The 12,114-nt window shown below is 45.0% G+C and overlaps 1 protein-coding gene across 1 annotated transcript in view; it reads left to right on the plus strand.

Annotated features, from left to right (window-relative positions):
* LOC107120486 (sodium leak channel non-selective protein-like) overlaps window positions 1-11,885 on the plus strand; it is a gene marked incomplete at its 3' end in the record, with an annotated part of 128,571 nt that extends 116,686 nt beyond the window's left edge. Inside the window, exons 7-9 of the mRNA XM_015423196.1 lie at window positions 4,458-4,600; window positions 4,740-4,844; window positions 11,799-11,885. Coding sequence (XP_015278682.1) covers window positions 4,458-4,600; window positions 4,740-4,844; window positions 11,799-11,885 — 335 coding nt within the window. The remainder of the gene's footprint in view (window positions 1-4,457; window positions 4,601-4,739; window positions 4,845-11,798) is intronic.
* Window positions 11,886-12,114: the final 229 nt, after the last annotated feature.

Consider the following 12,114-nt stretch of genomic DNA (forward strand, 5'->3'; position numbering starts at 1 on the left):
AGGCAGAGCTCTTGCCATTATGGAGATAAATGGATGGGAGAAGCATCTGCTATGTAGCTTCTGCTATAAAGGAACAAAAGGAAGGGCCAATACAAAAGTTGGCAACCCTGCTGGATGTTCTGTAGCAATAATGTATGATTATAGTTGGCTTTGGGGAGAGGAAATAAATGGCAGAATTGGCAAGATTCTGTATTGTGTGTCTGTGTGTATCCAATCTCCCCAATTTTGCATTTGGGCTTTTTTTTTTTTTTTTGATGACTGTAACAGCTGCTGAACTTCATCTTGGAGGAGGAGGAGGAGGATTGCAGGGCTCAGTAAAAATCCCCAGTGATTTCTTTGACACCATAATTAAGAGTAATTAAAACCTTCAAGCTTCAAAGTCTGCCTACATATCCAGAAATAAAACCTCCCATATTTAATTACTTTCATACAATATGATGGGTTGTGGGAGTGCTTTTTAAATCTCTTCTCCGGGATACAAAGATAGAGCTGATGGACAGCTTGCAATAGATAGGTATCATTATGAGCAAATTTCACCTTTACAATAGACATTTTCCAGGGTTTTTTCCCCCTACTTTTAATCTTGAGTCAGGTAGGTTCTTTAAGTAAATGTACGGATACCTTGAGAGTAAAGATAGGCAAGGTCCAAGTTGCAGATTTTGGAAACATAATAGCATCTGTTTTTGTTTTTTAAATGGAGATATGGTTTTCCAAATGTCAGCATTAAACAAAATGTTTTCAAGAGTATTAGAATATTCTCTTTGCTTACGGTTGCAAAAGTTTTTATTCTGTCACAAACCTATGCAATTACGACCGCATGTTAACACACCACCAATCAGAACTCTTAGTTCATACCCCAAATGGCAATTTAGGGCTTTTGAAAAAGTCTGTAAATTTTAACAATCCATTACCCCGGGAGAGGGAGGAATGACATTACCTATTTTTTTGGAGGAAAAAGGGGGGAGGGAATGAATTAAAATGTATTTTTAAAGAAATGCAGCCAGTAGGACAGAAAGAGAGAAATATGGTTTCTACATGTCAGCATCCTGGTATACTCTGAAGAGTTTACACAATGAATCCAGATGTGCTTTTTGATTACAATTTTTTTCATTTTTTAAATAAGGTTTTCTTGCAGGCAAAATGCAAGAGCTTAGAATGTTAGCTTTCTTCTTTTCATTTTGAAAGGAGTGGAGAAAAGAAACTAGGGCTGTGGCCACACGGGCAGGAAAATGCGGGGGGGAAGCGTGGCTGTTTGCCCCGGGGCACAATACCGCACAGATGCGGGATCAGACGTACCGGCGAGGTCCCGTGGTTAGGGTGGAGGTGCTGATCACACGAGTGTCCGCACCTCCACAAAGAGCATCCGGCCGATGGAAAGGGGATGGAGCCGCCGCCTCTGGGAGGACCGTGCACAGCCCACTCCGGGCAGGGTCCTGGGCCGCTCACGGGGAGGGGAGGGGGGGGGAACCCGCCAGGTGCTTCCAGAGGCATGGGGGGGGACAACCTGGCGGGCGCCGGATGCCACGGGAGTCGGCAGGGACACGATCAGGCACCCGCTCTTGCCGCGCAGTTCCCAGAAACTAGTACCTCGGAGGTACTAGTTTTTTACTGTGCGGCTTCGGCGGGAAGCTTCGGGTGAGCCACGGGAGCTCTACGCTCCCCAGATGTTGTGGTGAGATCTTGCCCGGAAAGTCCGCCTCTCTTCCGTCTATGCAGCGTGGCTAATGCTCCGTGTGACCACAGCCTATACAAGCCAAACAGTGTAATTCTTAAATGCATTTGAAAAAATGGGAGAAGTGAATATTCCTGTGGAAGTCACAGAGCCATCATGGATGGTCAGTTTCAATCACAGGGTGGTATCACATCCATCCCAATTTCATAAATGGGCGCAAGTGTCAAGGCAAGTGGAATTGATCCCTTCTACCATGCTGTATGCTTCTTTACTGACGGAAACTGTTTTACAAGTGCTAGGGTGTAATCGTAGCAGCCCTAATAGCCCATATCAGCCTGATCTCATCAGAGCTTGGAAGCTTAGTAGGATGGGTACTTGAATGGGAGACCACCAAGGAAGACTGGGGCTGCTATGCAGAGGAAGGAAATGGCAAGCCACCTCTGCTCATCTCTTGCCTTGAAAGCCCCACGAGGTGAGGTTAAGAACACAACATAAGAACATAAGAGACGCCAATGTTGGATCAGGCCAAAGGCCCATCCAGTCCAACACTCTGTGTCACACAATGGCCAGAAATACCAGGTGCCATCAGGAGGGCCACCAGTGGGGCCAGGACATTAGAAGCCCTCTCACTGTTGACCCCCCCCCAAGCACCAAGAAGACAGAGCATCACTTGCCCCAGAGTCCCTATCTATACCTTGTGGCTAATAGCCACTGATGGACCTCTGCTCCATATGCGTATCTAATTCCCTTTTGAAGCCGTCCATTCTTGTAGCCGCCACCACCTCCTGTGGCAGTGAATTCCATGTGTGAATCACTCTTTGGGTGAAGAAGTACTTCCTTGAGGTTGCCATGAGTCAGTTTAAACTGGGTGGCATGCTTCACCTTTAGGGCATAATTGCTGTGATTTTGTAGAATGTATTTTATTGTGAAGCTCAAAAGGGTGTGAAACTTGTATGGAAGAGATCTATGTCCAAATCCATGAGCAGTCATGATGCTCACAGTGCGGTTGTAAGCAGGCCCTTCTTAAACTTATCTGCCTCAGGCCCCTGCCACACGGCAGGGGATAAGTCGCTCAAAGCGCGGCTTTTAAAAACCGCACCAAAGTTGAGACGCCGCGGCGGGATCCCACAATCCCCTGGGCCGCGGCGCCTTTTCTCCCCGGCACGATCAGATGCCGGGGAGAAAACACAGTTCAGACGGGGAGCCTGCCGAACTGCGCATGTCGGAGCATGCGCAGTTCGGCTAGGAGCCGGGGATGAGCCAGCGCAAAGACGCGCCGGCGATCCGACGGGCCGGCTTGCGGCGCTTCAATCAGAAGCACCACTAGGTTAGGTGGTTCTTTTTGGTGCGGGTTTTCGGCCGGGAGAGACGGATCGGAGACGGGTAGGCAACGATTCCCAGATGTTGCTGTGAGATCGTGCACATTTGCTGCGTCCCCGTTCTGTCTCGCTCCCGGACCAAAACCCCTCGTATGAACAGGACCTCACAGGGATATTGGGAGGATACTACAGTAAAGAGTCAAAGAATGATACAGTTAGAGTTATTGTTTGGAAGAGAGGCTATCTGCCTCCTGGTGTTGTCTGGGCAGAAGAAGCTGTGTTGTAGTTGCTGGAGGTTTTGCAGGGAGGGCTTCTAGGTCCAAGTGGTTTTATATGTAAATAAAACATGTTAATTTCCTTCACAAGCAGCTGGGATTGGTTCCTTGGGAGAACCTGGTAGGATCTTTCTAAGTTCCCATTATAATAGGTACAATGAGATAACTGTAGAGTGCGGCACGCTGAGCTCCTTGTAGGAGAATTGGGATACGAATCTTACATGTGTGCTTTTGTGATGGTTCCGTGAAAGTGCGGAGCCTTTGGGGTGGGGTGTAGGGTTACCTTTGCCCCAATCATGCCCTTCTGGTTTTGCCCCATGCAACATTCTGATACCTCTTTGTATCTGTGAGAGTGTGGCTGTCAAATAACCACAACGGGCCATACTGCAATGCTGGACGAGCAGCCTAAATTCTTCAAAACACAGCCATGATACTACACTAGCATAGCTGCCATAACGATCTGGTTTCAGCAAATCAATATTCAAGTAGCTTATAAGACTAGACCATTAGAGAAGCAAGTGCAGTAACAGAACACACATCAAGTATGCAGATACATTACTGATTTTATATGTGTATTTCTCCATACAGCCTTTTCTTTCTGTTGAATTCTTTAAATGTTATGACAGCCTATGTAATCAGACATGTTTTAAACAAGATTTTTGAAGAAATTCTGTTGAGATCAAAAGGAGGGCTCTTCTTTGTTTCTTTCAGAGGGTGGTACAACACGGGCAAGTGTGCTCTAAGGTGTAATGGCTGCTTTTAGCTTAATTGCAGATTGCATTTAAGTGCCTATGAGTGACAGGATACACTTGATATCTGTACTTTTTTTGTTTTTTAAAGGGCCAAGCTGAAATGCCACTGAAATTACACAAAGAAAGCCTGGCTATAAGCCTTTGCAGGTTTACTCAGTGATAACTCCTCCTTGTATGCAGCCTTAAGACTTTTGAATCACTTATATAATTCATATATATATGAATATATATATATATGAATATTGCATAGTGTACTGTATTGCATAGTGTACTGTTGCAATGATAGAAACCTAATCCTAAAAATAAGACATGAAAAATCTGTGCTGTCTCTGTTTGTGGTGGGCGTGTATTATGGGAAAATTAAATAAATGACTGAGGGTCTCGAAAATTCTTCTTCTTTTGTTTGCACCAAATATTTATTTGATTCTTCCATTTACAGGTACCAGCATTTTTACGGTTTATGAAGCAGCTTCTCAAGAAGGCTGGGTCTTCCTGATGTACCGAGCGATTGATAGCTTCCCACGATGGCGTTCCTACTTCTATTTCATCACCTTAATTTTCTTCCTTGCTTGGCTTGTTAAGGTACTGTAGAAATGGTTCTGGCAAAGCTACTCAGAATATAAATCAGGCTACACTGGACTCCTTTTGTGTCTCTACTCTGTTCTACCTGTCGTGTTTCAGAGTGAGCCATTGCTTTTAAAGATCTGTAATTCTTTTGCAGAACGTGTTTATCGCTGTCATCATTGAGACATTTGCTGAAATCCGTGTACAGTTCCAACAGATGTGGGGATCCAGGAGCAGCACTACTTCAACTGCTACAACACAGGTAAGTATCGCCGAAATGACTTTGAATGCTTAAATCCCCGTTGTTTTTGGCATGGATTCTTGCTTGTCCAGTAACACGCTTTGTTCAGCTGTACAAACACTGTCCTGTTATATACCCAGTTCAGAATTAGCTGCTTTCAACACCTGCCCAGTTCAGTATCTATGCAATTTGGTAATGGCATATATGCAGTTTGTCAGTCCTAATTAGATAACAAAGAAAGGTTTGGTGGGTGGATGCTTTTTGCCTGAGGGGCTATTGGTTAAGGAACAATGAGATGCTTTGAACTCTAGCGGTTGTATGAAACTAACAGCAGCCAAGGCTCCTCAGACAGATGGACACAGCATCATGCGGAAGCAAAGATTTGGCAAGCGGGAGGGAAGCAATGCGGGAATGAACTGGCATGCTATGAAGTGAAGGTACAAGAAGGAAAGCTGTCCAGAATAAAGATGGAGGTGGAGGCATGACCCTGTGGCAAGAATGAGTGATGTCTTATGGCAAAAGTGCCCAGACTTATTGACCCTCCATATATTAATCTTCAGAAGATGAAGAGCCATGAGATGTATTTTTTTGTTGTTGTTTTTTGGGAGGGTTGTTGTTTTTTTGCCAATACTCCACTGTGTAAAATATTAAGTTTGTACTTATTGTATCATGGCTAATTAGTTAAAGTGTGAGTTCATAACATAGTACCATTTTAGAATGAATGACTTACTGAACCTCTCCTGTATAAGAGGTTGGGGGAGAGCGGAAGAGAACTGTAGAATGCCATCAGCTCATGACCCTCTTGAATCCAAGTGAAGGATTAACTAGACCTTGTGCGTAAGAATGCAAGTCCGCTGCACAGATGTAAAGTAGGAGTGGTGGGATAAGTTTTAAAGCAGACAAGCAGCAGACACGAGAGGGAGATAAACAGAATATGTTGAAACAGCAGTTGTCAAACTTTAGTGACACCAAAGGACCCCGATTTTAATTTTAAAATTTTCATGGACCACCTGCAGTCCCTGATGGCCAGACTGCCTCTTTTCAAAATATGGGGCAAGCTGTGAATCCTCCACAACCACTTCTGTCCTCTGTTATCCTCAGAGCAGTACCATAAGAACCACGTCAGATCCCCTACGGGGGGGCAAAAAAAAAAAAAGAACCATGTCAGATACGCTTCACTTTTGTATTGCCTGTTTGTGGCCTACAGAGTCAGGTCTCAGAGGAGTGGATTCTATAGGGCCACTATTCAAAAGGCCCTGAGCCAAGTTATAATCAACCCCACCCCTTGATTGGAAGTGGATCACAAACCTCCAGCAGTACCTCATGACCCAGTGGGGTCCTTACACCCCAGTTTGAGAAACACTGTCTTAAACCATTCCAACAACTCATTAAGGCAGAAACTTACAAACCCTCCTTCTGGAGGCTGAGCTTTTATTTAAACAAAAAAGTACAAACATAAACAAATACACAGTTCTAGAGGGAGAAAGCATGGATCCAAAACACTGTTTCTACAGTTGATAAATCTGAATCATGCAAAAGTTAAATTATATTGTTGTTGTTGTTCAGTCGCACAGTCGAGTCCGACTCTTCGCGACCCCATGGACCAGATCACGCTAGGCCTTCCTGTCTTCTGCCGTCCTCTGAAGTTTGCTCAATTTCATGTAAAAAGTGATTTATAACAGTGTGTGAAGAGGAAATGGAGCAGTTCCTCTGGAACTGCAGCCCTGATCAAGTATATTCATTCTTCTTCCCCCTGCCAAAGCTGCTCCCCACACACTCCACTGCAACTCTTTGTAGAGTGTTCACAGACATTTCAAAGGTGAAGGAATCATTCAAGAACAGAGGTCATTTCGGGGGGGAACACAGGGGAATGCAGTTCCCCCGGGTGAGGTACTGGGGGCGGGGCACATGACGAAGCCCCGCCCCCCGCTTCCGGCCGCCCCGCTTCCGGCCCTCATTCAGCCAGGAGGAGGTAGGAGAAGAGGGAGGGTAAGTTGCTTCCTCCCTGCCTCTCCCCACCCCTGCCTGCCTGGGGCCAGGGAGGGCCTTTGCGGGGCTTCCTTGCACTCCCACCGGCCTTGCAGGTCCACCGCCGGGCCCCTCATGGGGCTCGGTAGTGGAGCTGCAAGGCCGGTGGTGGCGGCCGGGACCATTGGGGGCGGGGCGTGTGGCCTTATGACACATTTCCGGTGATGTCAGGGGGTGTGGCATATGCTAATGAGTTATGCTAATGAGTTCCCCTAGCTCTTTTTCTACGAAATGACCCCTGTTCAAGAACATGGGGCCCCTTTCATGACAAGTCATGTGAACATTTGTGTTGTATTAAGGGTGATGGTGCCAGAAAATATCTAATATGACATTCTTAACAGAGACCTTACTGGGGTGATGTTGCTGTAAAGATCCAGGCTTCCAGCAGCTGGCCCATTGGTCTTCCACCCTCTTGTAGTGCCTGGCTACCTTTGGGAGGGGCTGGTGGTGGCCTTAGACTCAGAGAGGTGAGGGATTTCCTATATCTTATTCCTCCTCTACTGCTTGATCTCTCCTCCACAGCATAAAGAGTACTTGGGAGTTCCTCTCCATCCTTCCTTCTGGATCTTCTTGAAACCCAGACAAAGCCTTGCATAGGGTGTGTCCTGATCTCTGAGCTCCCACAAGACAGTGGAGGTGTATGGGAAGCAAAGAGGCCACAAGTGCAGTTGACACCCTCACCTGTCCCCTCATCCGCTGGTTGGATGGATGGCCAGGCTCAGTTGTTCATGCTGCTGGTGGCAGCTTAAAAGCCCCCCCCCCAGCTACAGAGTTGCCACCAGGATAAAGAATGGCCCCCAAATTGTCTCTAGTGCCTCCATTGGCAGACCCTGCAGCATGACTGAGGCTGGCTTCACCCCCCGTTGAGGCTTGGGACCAGGCAGCCACAGAACAATTTCTTGTCCCATTCCCCCTCCCTGCTTTTGAGTATCTATAGCTCCAAATAAAGTTGTGTTGGAGTTCATTTCCTGTTGAGTGAAGTCTGCATACATATAATTTTTAAGCATTAGTGCTGTCAGATTATCAGTTCTTAGGTTATCTTTGTGTGTATGTCTAAATGCATATACACAAGGCATGGAATCCCCGCTATTTGTACCTGTGTTGTTGTTGCTGTCAAGTGACAGCTGACTTATGGTGACCCTGTAGGATTTTCAAGGCAACAGACATTCAGAGGTGGTTTACCATTGCCTACCTCTGTGTCACAACCCTGGTACTCCTTGATGGTCTCCCATCCAAATTTTAGCCAGGGCCAACCATACTTAGCTTCTGAGATCCGACAAAAATGGGCTATCCAAGTCAGGGCATTTGTACCTAATCGCCCAATAAAAGCTCTATATTGTCCGTTCTCTGATTTATGGCTTCTTCCCACCCTACCGATCTTCACTGTCTCATTTTAAGCAGTTATACTGTCAAGCTGTCAGCTCTTCCCTTCCTCCAAACTACATATTGAATTAATACCACATTTTTATCCTTCCATTCCTTCTGGACAGCCTACACAGGGTTGCCTCCCCCTACTCGTGCTGTAGTATTGTGAGACAGGTTAGACCAAGAAATAGTGATTTGTATCCAATTTCTGCTTTCTGCTGTTGGAAGGAGTTCCCTAATGATGGAGAAGGGGGTAATTTCCCCTGATTCCCCCATCTTGTTTCAGACCCCTGCATTGTACCTAACACATATACCTGAAGCAGCATTTCAGGTGGCATGGCGGGCTACAGAGGGATGGCTGGGAAAGTCCTGTATCACAAGACCCGCTTTGCTCACAGATGTCTCATTGGAAACAAGCCAGTGACTGGCCCTGTTTGTCACCCATTGCGCTTTATCGTTGATCACAAATTTGAATTTGGGTCCATCTAGTCAAAATCCAGATTTATCATACTATATCACGTTGGCTCAATCCCACTGAATTGTTCCAGCAGCCCCAGCACCTGTCCCCTAATCAAATTATCCATGGGAGACCTGCACATCTAACATGTCCTTGATTCTTCCCTCACAGCGGAAACCAAGAAAAACATAAGACCTTTGGCAGATGGGCTGCTTTCCTATAAGAGTAACTTGAAATATTACAAAATCTATTCAACAAACCCTTTCATGTAGGAACTAATGTGCAGCCCACAGGAAAATCATCATATGTGACAATCATACACTCATATTTTGCTGCTTATACACCCACCTAAAAACTGCAGACATTTAGATTTTCGTAGCATAAAACTATTACCAGATTTATACAGTCTTCTAGAATGTTCAAAATGTTTCACATACGTTCTCTCAGGATGTACAACCCTGTAGACAGGCCAGACTTTGTTGTCATCATATATATATATACCCAATGCCTACACACATAAGATCCTATGACTCACTTCTACTAAGTCAAATTCTATGACACTGTTCCACTAAGTCTTCCTCCAACACAGAAAAAGATTCCTTTAACAAATACTGACTTTATCCATCATACAAAGTCATTCTCCATTGGAGATAGATCAAGATGGGTAGCCATGTTAATCTGTAGCAGTAGGAAAGAGCAAGAGTCCAGTAGCACCTTAAAGATTAACGTACCTTAGTCCAGCCTTTGGTACCTGCCCAGTGCTGTTTATTATCTGTGGAGCACTATATTTTATTATATATCTGATTAAAAATTGTTATAAATCAGGCCATCTACCATCACTTGTTAAAATGTCACAGGAGATGTTGGATTACTCGTGTTCAATGCCACCTTGTTTTAATTGCTTAGTTGTTTAACTGTTTTTATATCTTGGTTTTTATTGTTTTTATTATGTTGTGAGCTGCCCTAAACCCATTCGTGGGGTAGGGCAGGATATAAGTTAATTAAATAAATACAATTTGTGGCAGGGGATGAACTTTCTTGAGTCACTGAAGAAGTGAGCAATGACTCACGAAAGCTCATGCCCTGCCACAAATCTTGTTAGTCTTTAAAATTCTCCATTGCAGGAAGTCTTTCTCTGTTGAAGGAAGACTTAGTAGAAGAGTGTCATAGGATCCTACTTACCAGAAGAGAGTCATGGCATCTAACTCATAGGTACTGGACAGTATCCTACCTTAAGCTGGAGAAAGTCCCTTTAACCTCAGGAGCCTTCCTCCAGTGTAAGTGATTCTTCCTTGGACTGGAGGAAGGCTTAGCTCTTTGCTTAATGGGAGTGGTAGCATACGGGCCATTGTATATGTCCAAATGCATACTGCAAAATACATGTGTGTGCAGTTGCTACAAACGGAATATGTACAAATCGGATGCACGGTAAATTCTGCCGTGAAAGGATTTTTCTTGCAGGAAGCTGTAACATTTTAGATGACCTTTAAATCTACATCTTGTTTGCAGCAGACCAGACAGATCCTATACCCAGTAACAGAACTGCATCCTTCAGTTAACAAAATAGTTAACTGCAGTTAACAAAATAGTTTTAAGATTTGTGATTGTGCTGAAATTTGCAATTACTGGGCTTGGTGCCTGAACTTGGCAGCTTACAATGCTTGCTGCATTTGGGGGTGACTCTAAGAATTCCATGAATGAAACTTCCATTGTTTTTTTTCCCCCTCTTGAAAACAAAGAGGAGCCCAGTTCCAAGCAGGGCCACAGCAAGTGGTCTCCCAATACCATTTTTTCAACCTGAAATAGCCATAGAAAGCTGCTGTTTTTTCCCAACTGGGCAAATACAGGTACTGATGTGGGCACCTGTATGTTTACCCCAGTGGGGCAAATTGTAACCCCCTGGGTTTATTTTAGGTTGGGAGAATGACATGAGGGAAGGCTTTAACACCCTATCTCTCATGTTCCAATACTACTCTAACTCAGACTCTCCTTGGAATTTTCAACATCCTGGGTAGCTGAGCCCTGAGAGTTGTCTGCTCTGATCAAAATCCATGCCAGTAAAGAACCCTGCTCTGTGAAATGAAGTTTTCCCAAAATGCCCGTCATTCACATAGACATTGGCCATGTTGGGAATCATCTGTCCATAGTTTTCTTCAGGGGTCATTTCGTAGAAAAAGAGCTAGGGGAACTCATTAGCATAACTCATTAGCATATGCCACACCCCCTGACATCAGGGGCCCGGCGGTGGACCTGCAAGGCCAGCGGGAGTGCAAGGAAGCCCCGCGAAGGCCCTCCCTGGCCCCAGGCAGGCAGGGGTGGGGAGAGGCGGGGAGGAAGCAACTTACCCTCCCTCTTCTGCCTCCTCCTGGCTGAATGAGGGCTGGAAGCGGGGCGGCCGGAATTAGGGGGCGGGGCTTCGTCATGTGCCCCGCCCCCCTGCACCACCCCCCGAAATGACCTCTGGTTTTCTTGTGCCTTTTCAGCTCAGTTTTGACATGAACCAAGCTGAGATCTGGTATGTGTTTTAAATAGTCCAGTTTTCTGAATACCGTGCCATATCAAACTAGTGGAGCTCACCCATTGCTGACGGGTATTGTTCAAACATTGCATATGAACGGATGGGATTCTCACCATTTAGGACACATCTATTTCCAGTTCTGACATATTTATTACCTATGTTGTGTCCCCCCCCCCCCGCACTAAACCACAAAAAAAAATAACAAAAAACCATTTGATCTGTTAAAAAAAATCCTTCACTATTTTGCATGCTAATTTAACAAGCCACCCCTATGTATACAACTATGATATGTAATTCCACTTCATTGTCTGACAAAGTGTGCATGCGCATGAAAGCTCACAGCTTGAATAAAACTTTGTTGGTTTTAAAGGTGCCATTGGTCTCTGACTTTGCTCTCTTGCTTCAGACCAACATGGCTGCCCCACCTTGATCTATCAATGGGACTCTGGTTTCATTTTCCTATTAAAGCAAAAGATTTCTTTCTAGAAGGGAATCATCAGAGTGCACAAGCAGTCCAGAAATGGAGTATCAAGAGGAAATATACATTTTGTTTGTGTCTCTCTGAATGCGTAAAACACTTCTGACCATTTCCCCCCCCCTTTTCCAGATGTTTCATGAAGATGCTGCTGGAGGATGGCAGCTAGTAGATGTTGATGTGAATAAGCCTCAGGGCAGAGCTCCTGCGTGTCTACAGGTACAGCTTTGCATTTTAATAAAGCTACCAGTATAGCATACTTAGTGGGGGATGTTACGTTAAAATGGTGGCAGCAAGAGAAAAAATTCTCCACGGCCACAATTTATGTTCAGACACTGCTCTAAATTCAATATCTGTCTGCCAGTTCTGTTTGTAAGGGCTTTTGGCACATTGGGATTGGTTCCTATTATTATTATTATTTTGCTTTTATATGTTGCTGGATACTAAA

The sequence above is a fragment of the Gekko japonicus genome, unplaced genomic scaffold (assembly GCF_001447785.1).
Source record: "Gekko japonicus isolate JY-2015 unplaced genomic scaffold, Gekko_japonicus_V1.1 scaffold808, whole genome shotgun sequence".
Taxonomy (NCBI): Eukaryota; Metazoa; Chordata; class Lepidosauria; order Squamata; family Gekkonidae; genus Gekko; species Gekko japonicus.